Source organism: Octodon degus, unplaced genomic scaffold (assembly GCF_000260255.1).
Source record: "Octodon degus isolate 3935 unplaced genomic scaffold, OctDeg1.0 scaffold00025, whole genome shotgun sequence".
NCBI lineage: Eukaryota > Metazoa > Chordata > Mammalia > Rodentia > Octodontidae > Octodon > Octodon degus.
Window position 1 is genome coordinate 973,041 of NW_004524601.1, and position 17,248 is coordinate 990,288.

At 49.5% G+C, this 17,248-nt stretch overlaps 1 protein-coding gene across 2 annotated transcripts in view; it reads right to left on the reverse strand.

Annotated features, from left to right (window-relative positions):
• Positions 1 to 2,444: 2,444 nt before the first annotated feature.
• The window catches only part of Sgo2 (shugoshin 2), a 29,052-nt gene continuing 14,248 nt past the window's right edge, over positions 2,445 to 17,248 (reverse strand). For both annotated transcript variants that reach the window (XM_023712277.1, XM_023712278.1), the window contains 4 exons: positions 14,728 to 14,951; positions 10,230 to 13,076; positions 8,735 to 8,885; positions 2,445 to 2,604 (listed from right to left, as the gene is read on the reverse strand). In XM_023712277.1, the coding sequence (XP_023568045.1) occupies positions 2,589 to 2,604; positions 8,735 to 8,885; positions 10,230 to 13,076; positions 14,728 to 14,951 (3,238 nt within the window). In that variant the 3' untranslated portion in view covers positions 2,445 to 2,588. The remainder of the gene's footprint in view (positions 2,605 to 8,734; positions 8,886 to 10,229; positions 13,077 to 14,727; positions 14,952 to 17,248) is intronic.

A 17,248-nucleotide genomic window follows, 5' to 3' on the forward strand; every position in this document is an offset into this window, starting at 1 on the left:
CATGTCATATAGCGTCCCAGCTGTGGGAATTAGAGCCCCAGCTAGTACAGGTGCTGACAGGAAATCCAGGTGAACCAAGCACAGGTTTTCAAATTCCTGGTTCCCTTTCTGCTTCTCCATGTCCTTCTAGTGCCCCCTACTGGCAGAAGTGAAAAAGTAGTCAGCTCCAGAGAAGGAATGTGATTTGAGCCCAGCATCCCACAGCAAGGGACAAAGCTGGGCTTGGAGTTGAGACAGTCCTGCAGATCACTGCCTCGATGCATGCACAACAAGCCGGAGCACCTCGGCGCTGAGTCCTAAGTGCTCGCAGCCTCGACTCCAGCCCCCACTTCTCTCTTGCTCCAGAGCGAGCCCTGCAAGGCCCTCGCAGGCTCCTCCCATCCCTAGCATGAGTTGGCAGAGGCCGCAGAAGCGGAAGGGAGAGCTGGGCTAGGTCGTAATAAAATCTAGCAACGCCAAAAGGCAGCTGATGAAATCCAAGACCTGTTCTTTTTTCAAAAAAAGCACTCAATTTGTTTTATTTTAATGTGGCTATAACTATGCAGCCCATAAACCACCTCCTTCCTTGATGGGGTGAAGGCAGGCATGGGAATCAGGAGCAAGGCAAAGGTGCCCACGAGCTCTCCAAGGGCGCACGCAGCCGTGCAATCCGACAAGAAAAAGCAACAAGCAGGGTAAGCATTAGGGAAAAGGGTAGGAGAAAAGCACTGAAGTGATGAACTAAAAAGTACTAGTGAGCAGAGGACTCAGTCATTGTCATCACACATGCGAAGAGCAGTCAGAGGGGGAGGAATGGAGATTCCTTATTCACACTATCCAGAAAAAGATTAGACACCTAAGCCAGCGTGTATCGAGAGTGTAAAACCTGTATGAAGAAAGCTTGGAAACTCTCCCAGTCTCTACAATTTAAAGACCAGGGTAGGGCTGGCGAGACAGCTCAGTGGACTAAGTGCCTGCTTAGGCAAACACAGGGACGGGGGTTCGACCGCTGAACCACAGAGTGCACCAGTCCTTCTCCCAGGCATGCTGAGCTGGCCACCAAGAAAGGCCATCGTGGCGCACACCTGTAATCCTAGTGCTGGGGAGGCTGAAAACGGGAGGACCGCTGCGAGTCTGAGCTGCGTAGTGAGACACTGTACCAAATACATAAAAAAAAATTAAAAATGAAGCCCAGGGTAGAGGTTATTAGAAACACAGATTAGAAGATGAAAGATCACAGAATAAATGTAAGTGCCTGCAGAATACTACAATGGTCACTTGAAGTCAGTAGTGGACAGTGTGGGCTTTTGAACTAATGGGGAATCACTTGGAAAAGATAAACCCTACATCCACACTTCATACCACGTATTAGGGTAAACTCCATGAGTCAGGAAGTTTTATAATCTTCTATCATTTGGCTTTTTTTTTGAGACAGGGTCTTGCTGTACAGTTCAGTTTGCTCCTGAACTAACTAGAGTCCAGGCTGGTCTTGAATTCATGGCAAACCTCCTGCCTCAGCCTCCCAAGTGCTGAGGTTGTACGTGCACACCACCATACCTGGTAGAGTCAGGAAGTTAAATGTAAGAGAAAAATAAAACCACGGGTACTTTTATAACTTAGAAGTAGAAAATTCATACTGTGAACAAATTCTACCAATAGTAAAAGGCTGCTATTCTGTATCTATATGAAATAAACAATTTGCCTGGGAAAAGAAAAAAATGTTTCACAAAAAGAAAACAGAAATTAAGGGTAAGAACACAATGTGACACCAGAGTGAGTTGGGGAGGCCTAGTCTTAAGAAGAAACAGAGCCCATGGACACTGAGCCCCGGAACCCGGGCGGAGGACACCGAGCCCCGGAGCCCAAGCAGAGGAGACTGCTGCCCTGCAGAGCTCGAGCTTCGCAGGCTCATGTGGTGGGGCTGTGAAATGTCCTCTTTATCACTGTAACGTCTGGGGCCATCTCCCACAGGATTCCAGGGTCCTGGGAAGATGGCCACGGGATTGCCGGAGGCCCTGGCCCTCCCCTGGGAGGCAGAACAGAGCTGACCAGTCGGAATGAAAGCAGTCAACTCGAGCTGACTCAGCACTTACTGCTGGCCAGAGTCGTAGAGGCCAAAGGGTCACAGTGAAGCACTGGTCTCCAGGCCCCTCCTGGGGCAGCCAGGAACTGGCAGTCCATGCAGAAGGAGTGGGGAGACCCCACAGTGCAGCGCCACACAGCTTTCCCGTGCTCACGTGCAGCAAGCAGGCCAAAGGCAAAGCAAAACACGACAGCGTTGCATATGACACAGCCACTGCGAAAGTATTTATTCATACGCTTGGTTAAAAGGGTGATAGCACTTGTTTGGTTGAAGGGTGTTAGAAAGAGAGGAGCTTAAACAAGCAAGAAAGAAGTTATATGACCAGGACTATTTTACAAGCTTAATACTACAAAAATAGCTATTTTATGTACATATATCTAAATACAGGAACAACCAAATCAACACCCAAGAAAAGGCTGAAGGGGAAAAAGAACTTCCACGTGTGCCACCTTGGTGATCCCACATGTATTTCTGTTCTGACTTCTTGTGGCTTGAGAATTCACAAAAGCTAGAGTCAGTCTTCACATCATCTTCGCATCTTTCTGGAAAATAGGAAAAAAACGAAGCTTACCAATAAAAACAGACCCAGACTGCGGTGGGGTACACAGAAGAAAACTCTCCTCATCCCGCGGCAAGGGAGGCTTGGAAATACCACCAGCAGAATTAACAACGGGAGAAAGGCCATCCAGGCAGGGTTTCCAGTCACCACACGGCCACACAGGTTTCCTTTTCCTACAGTCTCTAGCACGCAAACTGCAACCATACGTGGCAGTGACACTGGTGGCCGCTCCCAGGAGCTGCTGCAGCGTGCCAACGTGGCCAGCCCTTCGAACTTCCCGCTCTGTGCACACGGCAGCACTGTCAGGGACGGTACCGCCGGGCCTTTCCTGGCTCCTCTTCATGCCTGCCTCTGCAGGACCGCGCACACTGCTCCCCCATCATTCTTCTGTCCACGGTCTCTGCTGCTCCGCAGTACCGGTGCCGCTGGCCCACGGATTCTGTGCTGGACACGGCTCGGGTGGCCTGTGCTGTCCAGATGTGAGGAATTCCCGCTGCACGTGCACGGGGCTGCCAGTGGCTGAGCCTTCTTGGGGTCACTTCCCCCACTAGGGCCACTTTCTGGCTGGAGGGCACCACATGGCCCACTTCCTCCTGGCCACACCCTGGCCCAGTGCCCAGGACACACCCTCCTCTGAGCTCTGCTTCCTTCCTTCCGCTAAGAGCAGCACAGCACTTTTGTTTTTAATATCGTGCCCAGTCACCTTATTTTCTGAGACAGTCAACATGTCCGTTTGGCACATGAAGTGTTTCCCTCCTTACATTAGAACAAAAGGCCCAAGTTTGGGTCCCATGGAAATTCAGCACCTGGCAGGTGGGCGCCACCAGTCTCTGGGATAAAAATGCATTTTAAGTAAGTGGTGTTGAGGGCTGGCTAGATGGTTCAGTGGATTAAAGAGCCTTAGGCAGACGCAGGGGCTGGGAGTTTGATCCCTAGTCTGCTGGTCCCTGGTGTGCCCTGCTGGTCCTGCCCCCAGGGCACACTGAGACATAGCTGGGACTGGGTGTGGTGGCGTGTGCCTGTAATCCCAGCCCTTGGGAGGCTAAAAAACAGGAAGGATCATGAGTCCAATCTATGTAGTGAGGATCTTTTTTTTTTGGAGGAACTGGGTATTGAACTCAGACCCTTGCGTTTGCCAGGGAAGTGCTTATTCTACTGAGCCATCTCCCTGGCCCCACAGATCTGTGTAGTGAGACCCTGCACTAAATACATTAAAAAGAAAAATAATAAGTAAGTGGTGTTGGAATGAGTAGGTAGCTATTTGGGAAAAGGATAAAATTTAATCCATGTTCCACACACAAAGGAACTCTGTACCCTTGACCAAGGTATGTATAAATAAAAGGGTCACCTCAAAATTTATAAGAGAAAAGGCTGACAAATTTGATTATAAAAAAATGAAGTTTTTTGGGCCGGCCAGATAGCTCAGTAGACTAAAGCGCCTGCTTAGGCAGACAGGTTTGATCCCCAGCCTGCTGTGCTGGCCCTGCCCCCAGGCACGCTGAGCCAGTGACAGACTGAGCGTGGCGGTGTGAGCCTGTAATCCTAGTGCACGGGAGGCTGAAAACAGGAGGATCACTACAGGTCCGATCTGTGTAGTGAGACCCTGCATCAAATACATTAAAAAAAAAAAAAGTAAAGTTTTTACATGATTAAAGACATAAAGTCAAAAGACAACATATACCTCAAAGGTGGATTATCCCTAATAAGAAAGGAATGCTTGCTGTTGATGAAGAAAGGATCAAACTCAAAATGGAAAACTAGAGACCATGAAGAGACGCCACACTGACCTCAAAGGCCCCAAGCCCCTGAGAACTGCATCTAATTCAGCCATACACCTGCAGACTGCCTAGGCCAGCACACTGCGGCCAGGCCGAGCAGGCAGGGACAAGCGGAACACAGCCAGAGCAGCTGCATGGGTGATCACTGTAGGTGTGGGCCAAAACCGAACAGATCTACAACTGTTCCACAGGTGGCCAGCCCAGGTTACCACGGCTGGGGGCAGGGAACACAGGAAGCTAAAGTGGCACCGTCCTGTTCCCACAGGGTGATGCACCCCATTTCCCAGCTGTCCTCGAGAGGACCCTCTTACAGCACCACCTGGGGTGGGCCAACTCCAGTGAGACCCCCTATCCCCACTCCAGTTACATAGTCACCTCGTGACCTTGGGGAGGTGCCATGGCATGGTCCAGGCGTGGCCAGGACCCCTGCTCTTCCACCTCTCCACATCGGGAGGTAAGGAAGGGACTCGCCGGGAGGCAGCCAAGTCCTCCCACCTGTGCCCAGGGAGAAAGTCCTCCACGCCCTTCCAGGAGCCTGCAGCTCTGAGATCTGGAGATGGCGACGTGTGCAGTTCTCGCCAATGGGTGAGGGGGCGCTGCCGCACAGTGGCAGGCTGCTGGGGCAACTCTGCACAGGGGGGAGCACACTGGTGCCTCTGAACAGACTATCTGTCCTGAGGGAAATGGGCTTCCTGATGAAGCCCCCAGCTCCAAAGCTGGAAACCACAACAGCCTAGGCCACGCTGCACATCGGAAAACAAGGAGTGCTCAAAAGATTGTGAAAGCTGGGCACGGCGGTGCACGCCTGTAATCCCAGCACTCAGGAGGCTGGGGCAGGAGGACTGCTGTGAGTCCTTGGATTTCAAAGTGAGCTCAATGCCAGCCCGAACCTCATAGTGAAAACCTGCTTCAAAAAAAAAAAGGGCTTGGGGTGATGGCTCAGTAGAATAAGCGCTTCCCTGACAAACACAAGGGCCTGAGTTCAATCCCCAGTTCCGCCAAAAAAAAAGAAGAGAGAAAGGGAAAATGATGTGGAGTCTTATTCTGGCCCTCGGACGAAATGCTGAATTATGGTGGTCATCCCACATGCTGCTGCCTGCAAACTACAGCTTATCTTCCAGAGAGCACCTCCCCGCTTCTGCTCCAGTCCAGCCCAGGGTGTAATTTCCTGCCACCTTTCCCACTGCTAAGAGACCCCAATCAGCTCTTCAAGCGTTCCTAAACATCCCCCTGAAACTCCATCCCTAGCAAAAGTCCAGACAAGGCTCAACTCTCTGCCTCAGCCCAGAGAATCTGCCCCATCTGCCCTGGATGCTTCCGTTCTTTGGAGTTAATAAAGGCTTTTTGTATCTTTTCTATCTCTTTACTGCGTCGCCCCAAAAAACCTGACAGGTTTCTCCTTTGTCCCCAACCTGTGACAGCCCCTCACTGCTTCCTGTCCCTGCCCTGGACCTTGGAACCTTCATTCACTGTGATGGGAAACTGCAACAAGCAGCAGCAGCAGTGGCAGCTTTGGAAAATGCTCCGCAGCTCGGCAGCGCCGATGCGGCGGTTCCTGTGCAGCTCACTCCTGTGCACTGTGGGGGGAAGCGGCAGCAGGCCCACAAGTTTGCATTCCAGCACAGCTCATGGCAGCGAACCCACCAGATCAACAGGAGGGCGAGGTATGGTCACAGGCGGGGCCTGTGCAGCCAGGAAGGGGGCAAATCGCTGGTCCTGAGTGGTCCAAAGCCAGTGAGAACTGGGCAGCACACTGCACTGCTAACAAGGTCCAGGCAAAGACCCTAACTGTGCAGCCCTGTCCTTAAGGGGCAGAATGTACAAGGAGGGCCACCGAAAGGGACAGGAAGGGGAGGGGCTGCAGTAGGGGCCGGGCTCACAGCTGCTCAGGCTGAGACCCCTCTAGGGCCCTCTTGGATGGAAGAAGCCTCACCCTGGCGGTGGCTAGAGTCTACTAAAATCAGGGTTAACAATTCAGTGGGTGGGGCGGGGGTAGGTGTAGCATATTCACAAGGGGAGATGCATTTGATATCTCAGTAAAGCTATTTACATTAAAAAAAAAACTTTTATGTATCTATTTATTTGGCACAGGGTCTCACTATGCAGCCCAGACTTTAGTGATCTTCCTCTCTCAGCCTCTCCAGCACTGGGATTACAGGTGTGCACCACCATGCCAGTTTCAGGGCTGGCAGAGTGCATGAAATGGCCAGGGTTCTGGGGCTGACATGGCACGAGGTACCAGGGATTGAACCTGGGTCCTTGTGCTTGCCAGGCAGGTGCTCAGACCACCAAGCTATCTCCCCAGCCCCAGTAAAACTATTCTTTAAAAAGACCCTAGTGCTTCACTTTCTTTTTCTACCCAGCCCCTACTACTGCCATCTGCTGGCTCTGCTGAGGACTGCACCTTTGCACAGAGGAAGTGCAGGGCTTTCTCTGCCTAACAACAGATACCCCAAGAATGCAGGGGCCTCAGAAACACTTAACCAGACCAGGATCTGCACACACATTTTTTTAATAATTAGTGACATCTGACATCAGGAATTACTTTTAAATTTTCTACATGTGATCATTCTTATCTAGTTTTGTTAAGAACTTTGTTAAGAGACTCATTTTTTAAGAGTTACACAGAGAAGGGTTTTAGGAATCAAATGACTCAGTATTGAGGATTTGCTTTAAAAAATACAATTAAGAGAGTCAGCTAGATAGCTCAGCAGACTAAAGTGCCTGCTTAGGTGGAGCGCAGCGGCCTGGGTTTGATCACTGGTCTGCAGTGCCAGCCCTGCCCCCGGGGTACACTGAGCCAGGGATTGAGACTGGGCATGGTAGCACCCCTGTAATCTTAGCACTTGGGAGGCTGAAAACAGGAGAATCACTATGAGTCCAATCTACATAGTGAGACCCTGTATCAAATAAAACAACAACAACAACAACAAAAAAAAAAAAACCACAAGGAAGGACCAGGGAGGTAGCTCAGCAGCGTAAGTGCATATCTGCCAAGTACAAGGTCCTGGGTTCAATCCCTAGCACCACAAAAAAATAAAAAAAACCCTCTAGTGAGAGAAGTGTGTTAAAAAACAGACAAATAAACAAATAACCCCCCCCCTCCCGAAAGCCCTACTAAATCTGGGCACAGGGCCAGCCAGATAGCTCAGCAGCCTAGGCACAGGTACCAGGTTTGTTTCTGGCCTGTGCAGGGGACAGGGCTCAGCGGTCTGTCTAAGGGCTTGCCTGCCAAGTGCAAGGGCCAGGATTCAATCCCCAGTAACACGTGCCTGGCTGCCCCTATGCAGAGCCAGCCACTGAAACTTGATGCCTGCCCTGCCCTGGGGCACATTGAGATTGGGACTGAGATTGGGTGTGCTGGGGTGCACCTGTAATCCCAGCACTGGAGAAGCTGAAAATAGGAGGATCACTATGAGTCCAATACATACATTAAAAAAAAAAAAAAAATCTGGGCACAGTGGTACATTGCCTATAATCCCAGCACTCTGCAAGGCTAAGGTAGGAGGATCACAAGCTCAGACTGGTCTATTTGGCAAGATATTGTCTTAATAAATAAATAATAATGATGACAATGATAAAAGACGGGTATATAGCTCACTGTGAAGGGCCCAGATTCAATCCTCAGAATGGGAAAACAAAACAAAACAAAAGAAGAAGCAAATATGACAAAATGCTGATACTGGCTGGGCCTGATACCCACAGGGTTCTGTGCATAAGGAAGGGGACAAATAAAGAAACAAAATAAACAATAGACAAAACTAGAGTGACATAAAGAACCAGGGGCTTTTTAAAATTTAGCTTTACTGAGTCATCAACACATCTCCCTCTGCGATCTCCACTAGTGTTTACCCTGGACATTTGTGGACTCCAGCCCCTGCCAGGGTGAAGACACTTCTTCCCCTCTGACAGGGGTCCTGAGCCTTAGATTGGGCTGGTTTTTAAAAATAAACAAAGACTATTATTCTTTGAAAACAAAGACAAAAAAGAAGTGGGGGAGGGGGGCTGGGGCAATGGCTCAGCAGAATAAGCGCTTCCCTGGCCAGTGCAAGGGTCTGAGTTCAATCCCCAGTTCTGCCCAAAAAACAAAACAGAACAGAACAAAAACGAAGCAAAGACTATAGATACCACAATAACTCCCAGGGAACAGGTGGGAAACAAGTAATGTGGATAAGAAAATCCCAGAGGCCACATAAAGGTCATGATTATCAGACTGCAGAAGTGACCATGGCGGGGCCAGGGAGACAGCTCAGTACAGTAAGTGCTGGCCGGCTTAAGCCCAGCCCCCCGCTGGCGCACAGAACCCTGGTCTGTGCTGCGCCGCCCCACGCTTGCCTTTTGAGACTGGGCTCTTTCAGACTGACTGGTGTGCACCGCCGTCTTTTGCTCGGTGGCTGGGAAGCTCCTTCTCTTGACTCACTCTCAGACTTTGCAGTGTTACTTGAAAAGAAGTCAGTGTTTGTCAAGTCCTGCAGTGTTCTGTCACCTGCAAAGAACAATTCCACAGATACTTGTCAATAGGTCTGAGTAGTAACACCAGTCACTGGCAGCAATTTTTAAAATAGGCTTAACACTGGAAAGGAACCATCACAGAAGCCTGCAGTATTTTTATTCAAATTATACCAGCTTGGGGCCAGGGAGATGGCTCAGTAGAATAAGTGCTTGCCTGGCAAGCGCAAGGGTCTGAGTTCAATCCCCGGTTCCGCAAAAAAAAAAAAAAAAAATCATACCAGCTCACAAAAATTCTTGTGAATTTCTGCACTGTGGGGAGGATCCTAGCACTTAGAGCAGACACAGAAATGCTCGTTCCACATAGAAACATGAGAATTGGTAGGGAAGCGTCTAATATTAGAATATGTTACAAAACCTCTTGGCCAAGACAAAAGCAAACAAAAGCAAAAAATATTCTTAGGATTTGAAAGAAAAGAAGTGGGTGAGTAACATTACAGAACAGGATTTCAAGAGAGTCTGCACACGGGAAACGGCCATGCTCTTCCTGGAGATTTCTGTACTCCTGCTTTTTTCTGGTTCCCTACTTCGGCTTTTCTGCAGTATTATTTGAATAACGGGAGTAAATAAGAAGTAAACACTGGGCCGGTCAGGCAGTTCAGCAAACTAAAGTGCCTGTTTAAGCAGGGCACAGCTGCTGAGGTTCGATCCAGGACCTGCTGTGCTGGCCCAGCCCCAGGGGGTGCTGAGCCCTTGACTGAGACAGGAACTGTGGTCAAGACTGGGCGTGGTGGCACACGCCTGAAATCCCAGTGCTTGGGAGGCTGGAAACAGGAGGATGATTACGAGTCCAATCTGCATGGTGATACCCTGTAGACCCTGTACTAAATACATAAAAAGAATAAAAAAAGTAAACACCAATAGTAAGTCTTCCCTGTCGCTCAGGGCTACAATGTTTTCTTCCAGTGAGTTCTACAAACCCTGCACGCTCACTTCACCACTTTCCTTGCTCCTTCACACACTACCTGGAAGGGCTGGCCTGTCCTTCCCTCTACACCCCGAGTAAAGGGCTCTGACCATACTACATAAGGCTGCACTTTAAGGAGCCTGCAACTCTCTGGTAAAGTAAGACAGGGGTAGCTCATTACGCACATGTAAAACACTCAGCTTCCTTCCAAAACATGAAAAGGAATTTCCCTGACAGCTTTGTGGTCACTGCCAACCCACTGTGTGGGTTCTGAGTGCCAAGACTCACCACTGTCTTCCTTTAACTCCTGTGTAGCTCATGCTACACACACACACACACACACACACACACACACACACACACACTCAGGCCAACCCTACCAGGAAGAACATAACTGGCGGAGGGACTGCCTACCTGTTGCTGGCTTCTTCTGTGCTCTCTGGCCCACACTGGCTCGTACCTCCTTCATCTTCTCATGCTCGTCACTGCAGCCCCGACAGCTGAGTGACTGCGTAGGGACAGAGAGGTCTCTGATGGCCAGGAATTTACTAGAAGAAACACTCACAGGCACTGAACCCTCATGGACACCATCAGAGGAAGAACACTGCATATCAGGGGAATGTATCTGAGAGAAAGATTGAAATGCCTTCGTGTAGAAGTCCAGCTCACTGCCAAAAGACCTCCCACTCTCGCCCCAGTTTTCCTGGTCCACGTGCTCACAGCCAGCAGGCCTCCGGGGAGCAGCACTCGGCACAAGGGCCGCGGCTCCCTTGGAGCGACGAGGAAGCGCTGTGGAGGTTGTCCTCCGATTCACTCTGGGTATCACCCTGGTCACCTCCGTGGCCTGGCACTGCCCAGCTTTCTTCGCCTCCACCCAGGAAGCGTGGCTGTTTGTGTCTGGAGTTACAGAGACTGGTCTCTGAAGCCCGGGATGTGCAACTGGCCCTCCAGTGGCAGAGTCAGGCCCACTGCTGACGCATGCCATGCCAGCCTCCGAGGTGGCAGGTGCCTGTGATGAATCTGCAGGCGGCAAGGCCAACCTGCTATGATCTCTTGTCAGAATGTTCTTTGCCTTGCCTGACGACTTTCTTCTATGCTTTTTAACTAGTTTAGATGGATCTGGAGCTATATCACTGTTGATCTCCATATAGTATTCACCTATAAGTGTTTTTTGATCGAATCTTCTTTTAGATCTAACGATTTTAAGATCGAGATCTTCTGAGTAGTTTTTTTGGCCATGTACCTCATTATCAATATCCTCATATATCTGGATCACTTTAGAAATTATTTCTGTCTTCCGATTTACTTTCTGTCTAAGCTTATTTGTTTTTGATTCCTTCTGCTGAGGAAGCTGCACACTGGTGACACAGTTTTTCTGGGTCTCATAGTTGTACAAATTTTCATGATCTTTGGTGGGAAAATCAACTGTATGAAACTCAAGTGTGACCTCTGGGCTTTTAGAAATGGGTTCAGCATCCTTGTGGATTAGAGAAGCAACATTACTTTTTTCCAGGGCTTGCAGGCCGTGGCCCTGGGTAAGCTCAGAGATTTCTGTACTTTGATAGCTCTTTCCTCCAAGTCTCCCTGTGTTGGGATCATTCCGACATGCAGCTAGCACACCACAGATCTGCTTCCTCACAGTCGAAGCAGTCTCAGCTTCGCACTTACACAGCTCGCTGTCCTGGGGAGGAAGACCAGGGGCCTGAAACTCACTCAGGTCTTTTGCATCTGCAGCGAGGACTTCCTTCTCCTTCTGGGGGAAGAGCAAATTACCTTTTTCTGAGCAACTGCCACTTTTATTATCATCAAAATGATTTGTTTCAGAAATTATCTCTGTCTTCCGATTTACTTTCTGCCTAAACTTATTAATTTTGGACTCATTTTGCTGAACAGGGTACGCAGGAATGATTGGCTTCTGCAAATTGAATGAGTTCCAGGTCTCACGGGCACACAGGCCTCCGTGATTGCTCAGGAAAGGACTGGGCCTGTGAAGGTCTTCTGAGACGCCCAGGTTTCCAGAGGCGGTCTCTTTATCCACGTGGAAGAAACCATTCCTCTGCTGGGGGGTGTGCACATGTTTACTGTTGTCCTCACACCACTGGTTTACTTGAGAAATTATTTCTGTCCTTCTGCTTACTTTCTGCTTAAGCTTGACTTCTGACTGACTGGCAGGCTGCCTATCAGAGACACGCTTGTTTAACAGATTCTGGATCTCATAGGCATATACATTTTCATTTTCTTTGGAGGAAAGATCAGCTGCCTGAAATTCCTGTGCTACTTCCAGGTTTTCAGAAATGGTTTCTTTATCATCTCGGTTTGAGAATAAGGGATCTTTTTCTATCTTCCGAATCACGCATGTCTGTCTGGAAGCTTTACTTCTACTGCCTGCTTTTGAGTTCTGGGGCTTACGCATGCCTCCCTCTCGCAGGGCCCCACCTGCACTGGGGGAGGGAGGGGATGCTGTCCCCTGCGTGCTGGCCTCGCATCCTTTCTCCTGTCTGCTGCACTGGGCACTGTGTCTGCCCTCTGCACCAGAGCCACGATGAAGGGTTGTTTTCCTCCGCAGATTTGATGGAGACGGCTGTGCAGTACTGACGATGAAATCAGGGTCTCCCGAGTCCCCGCTGCAGCCGCTGCACGCAGAGCGTCCCTGCGGCCCACTCTCAGCCTGCCCCTCGGCGTGCATGCCTGCACTAAGTTTACATTTTCTCTGTGGCCCTTCTCTCTTTGCCTCAGAGCTCTGGTCTCTTGCCTTCCTGGAAGCCTTGCCCTCACAGTCGTTCATCTTTTTATTGCTCTTAGGCCTGCCGCCTCGGGTAACGGTGACAATTGTGCTCACATCGGTGGCTGTCAGCTCCATGTCCGCTCCATACACGGTTGCTTGCTCCTGGGGGTCCTCACCCTCCTGCATGTGCCCTGCGCTGTCTGTGCCGGGCTTCCTGGAAGGTGCAGGGGGGCTCTTGAGGCCAGCGAGGCCTGGCGGATTTCTGGGCACTGTGATGCTCTTCTCAGTAGCAGCAGCAGTAGCGCAGCCCTCCGTCTCCATGTTCCTGCCCGATGCGGGACTCAGACTCTGCTGTGGCCCCGAGGCTGCCGCTGAGGGTGCATCCACAGGAAGGTCCTCTGAGGCCCAGCACAACCCACGCTTCTTCCTGGCAGTCACATTACTAAGGGACAGCTTCTCCCTCTCATCGCTGCTGCACAGGCCACTGGTCATCTCGCTCACCACAGCACGCTGGGAACGTCGGTCTAAGTGGGGCTCTGTGAAGTGAAAGAAATACAAAATTCAGAAATAAGTAAAGAAATACGAAGGAGGCTATTTTATTAATTAAAAAAATCTTTCTGGCTAGTGTAGTGGTACACATCTGTAATGTCAGCAACTGGGAGGCTGAGGCAGGTAAATTTTTAAAGAGTTTTTTGGCTTTTGAGACAGGGTCCTGCTGTGCAGCCCAGGCCAACCCTGAATTTGCTATGTGCCCCAGAGTGGACATCGAGCTCACCATCTTCTCAGTGCAGCCCACTCAGTGCTAACATTGTATGTGTGCGCCACCATAGCTGGCTAACAAATTACTGCTTGGGCTCTTATACTACTGAGAATCTCTCTACGCAGAGAGAAGTGACCAAAAATGTGACTTAGCAACGATTCCCAAGTCACAGCTGGGGGGAGATAGCTCAGTAGACTAAGTGCTTGCATGGCAAGCGCAGGGTTCTGAGTTCAATCCCCAGTACCACAAAAAGAAAAAACAACCCGCACTTTTGAGGGGGCGGGGAGACAGCTCAATAGAATAAGCGCTTGCCTAGCAAGCTCAAGGGCCTGAGTTGAATCCCCGGTTCTGCAGGGGGGAAAAAAGCCATAAAACTATGGTAAGTTTTGGGGGAACTACCCACTCGGGCCCCTTCCTGTCCCTCTCTTGGACAGGAGCTTTCTTTCTCTCAATAAATATATTCTGCTCATAAAAAAAAAACAACCAAGTCACGGTTGGCATGTGACTCTAGGGGAAACACTGCGGAGAGGTGGCCCACCCCAACAGTGGAGATGCTGAGTGCAATCGCATCTGTGGCCAGACAGAAGGCAGCAAATAAGCCAGCCATGGCACCAGTGTGGGTGTCAGTAAAAAGCCCAGGCCGCTTCTTCCTGGTGAGGGAGGAAAAGCGACTCTGCTAAGTTGGGCTCCACAGCCACTCCTAGCAGCACACAGAAGCAAGAGGCAAGCCTAACAGTTCTCAGTCCTGACTGGGCCAACCTTTGGCTTTACCATGAAAAGTTCGTATTTCTTTTTTTTTTTTTGGCGGAACCGGGGATTGAACTCAGGCCCTTGGTGCTTGCCAGGGAAGCGCTTATTCCACTGAGCCGTCTCCCCATATTTCTGAAAAAGTCACTATACCTCCTTATGGAACCAGTTTTCCGGTCTATAGGAAGGAAAGGCGAGACACCAAGCACACATTGGGCATCTCTCAAGCCTCACACTAGGAAACCAAGCGAACCTTCTCAGCCCACTCCTCCCTCAGCCCCGCCAGCCCTGTGAGCAAGGGCACACGACCAGCCCCTGGGCAGGGCTTGCCCTTTTTTCCTTTTGTGGTACTAGAGTTGAACTCAGGGACTTCCCCCTGAATATGGCCCAGCACTTATTTCCAGCTTTTATTCTGAGGCCGGGTCTGGCTAAGCTGCGTGGGCTGGGCTCGGAGCAGTGACCCAGCTCAGACTGCAGATGTGTGCTGCCACGCCGCGCTTGCATGTATGCTTTATAGTCAATTTCAAGTTTTACAAGTAGTTTGAAATGATGGAAGCCAGCAAGTCTGTAATCTAACAGATCCAACTCACTAACTGTTTATATATATACATATCTCAACAAGACACTTGCAGTGAAACTAACACTGACACTCAAAACGAATTTTTAAAATAGTCTCTCACCTTTGGGAGGTGCAGGGACACTAGAAACATGTTCCGCACCACCCGGACCACACAGACTCCAATCATTTTCCGTAAGAAGTAGCGTGCCCACAGTATGCTGAGTCGGTGCAGATGGCCCTGTTGATGCTGAAGGCGGAGTGCCAGGCAACGCCCTTGACGCGACACTGCTACCCCCTGGCGTCTTTTCCTTGTCATCCTCATCCTCGTTAGGCGGCAACGGGACCCTAACGCCAAGAAGGAAGGGAAGAAGGAGCTCTGTATTTTACAACTCTTACAACAAAGAGGACAGCTCCTGCAGGAGGACGTGCGGGCAGCTAGCTTGTCCATGCCAGTACCGTGACACCGTACACAAGAGAACACCTCATTAAGGGCCAGGGAGATGGCTCAGTAGAATAAGCGCTTGCCTGGCAAGCGCAAGGGCCTGAGTTCAATCCCTGGTTCTGAAAAAAAAAAAAAAAGAAGAAGAAGAAGAAACACCTCATTAGGACTGGCAGAATCCTGACAAAAACCAGAAAATCTGAATATTCCTATATGTCTGTTAAAGAAACTGTATGCTATAAAAGGCTTTCCGCACAAAAACTGCAGCGCAGATAACTGTTCTCAAACACATCCAGAAGAAAGGAAAACACTTAGCAATTCATTGATGTGACCAGTATAGTGAACACCAAAACCTGTAAAAATATAAACTGTATTCATTACAAGATGCTAGGAAAAAACTGTTTATTGAAAAATCTTTTTAAAAATTTACTTATTTATTTGATACAGGGTATTGCTATGCAGTTCTGACTCATAGCGACCCTCCTGTTTCAGCCTCCCCAGTGCTGGGATTACAGGCGTGCACCACCGTATCTGATTTCAAGGTCGGCACGGCATGTGGTCATGGGGACCAAACTCTTGTCCTTGTACTTGCTAGGCAGGTGCTTACACCACCCTGCTATTTCTTCAGCCCCAACAAAAATCACTTAAATCAATCGACAAATTGGTGTAATCCTCAAAACAAATCCTTGTAACTCACTGCAGGAAGAGAAAAGCATTAAAAATTCATTACACTAACAGAAAGGAAAAGCAGTATCTTCTCAACAGTGGTAGGAAACACATATGATAAAATCCCACAGCTATTTACGAAGAAAATCTTAGTAACCAGAGTACCAAGGGACTTTGTAATCTGTCAAAGGCCTGAGGATTCCCAGGAGACAGTGGCAGTTAGTAACAGAAACACAGCTGTCACCACTTCCACTCAACGTGGAACAAGTAACTAATGTGATGAAGGTGGAAGAAATAAAAGGCCTATAAATTTGTGGTGTAGGGAGAGAAACGACCCTTAATCGTAAGTAGCAGAAGTGTACTCACAGCATACACAAAGGAAGCCCCCAAGCCCTTGGAGTCAGTAGTCACATTTTCTGGACCAAGGCCAATCAGTATTGGGAGAAGAGCTGTGTACACAAGCACCAAGATGAAAATGAAGTTCAAGCAACAACACTCAGAATGGGCAGAAAAACCGAAGAGGTGGAAAACACATGAACAAATGCTTGTCTTCTCTAGTTCCCAGGGACATTAAGCTCAAATCTCGACACAGCAGCACACACACCTTCTGTGTGCTGCTGTGTACAGAGCTGGCTGGGAGACACGACCCCTCAACTGGATTTAAGCAATGCAAATGGGCACAGGCCTACAGCTCCTATTCCCAAGTTTGAGCAAGGTCAAGGATGCTGCGTGCCGGCTGGGACTGAGCCCTGAGAGGCCATCCTATCTAGGGCAGTAAGGTCAGACATCAGAGCTGAGGTTCTGACCAAAAACACATGATACAGGGCCAGGAAGACAGCTCAGTAAAATAAGCACTTGCCTGGCAAGCGCAAGGGCCTGAGTTCAATGCGCAGTTCTGTAAAAAAAAAAAAAAAAAAAAGATACTCTCTCAAATTGTGTCACGTAGACGCCTCCACACTTAGAGGCTGCCTGTCCCCGCAATCTGGTACTTTCTGCACAGGTGCCACTGCGACTCCTACAGAGCCAAGAGCCCCAGCACTCACATACTTCCACCCTCACTCACTCAATCCGAGCCACTCCCACCTTCACAAACTAAAAAGCCCTGTTCAGCCCTGGGTTAGTCATTATTCCAACTGGACTTAGAATCCCCTTGTGCCCCACAACTGCAAGTATGTCGTTGTCTTTTTCTTTTTGCTGTGGGTTGCCCTAAAAGTGGTAGATTGGAATTTACTTACTAGAATTCCAGTAACTCTTCCCTAGGATTATAAATAAAAACTCCTCTGGATGGTGATGAGATCTCGATTGGGTTCCCCTCAAAATTCACTTAACACATGAAGCCAGGGCATGGTGGTGCACCCCTGTAATGCTAGTGCCTGGGAGGCTAAGGCAGGAGGACTGCCATGAGTTTGAGATCAGCCTAAACTACATAAAGAGACCCTGTCTCAAAAACGAACAAGGGGCAGGGGGGATGGCTCAGTGGAATAAGTGCTTCCCTGGCAAGTGCAAGGGCCTGAGTTCAATCCCTGGTTCCACAAAA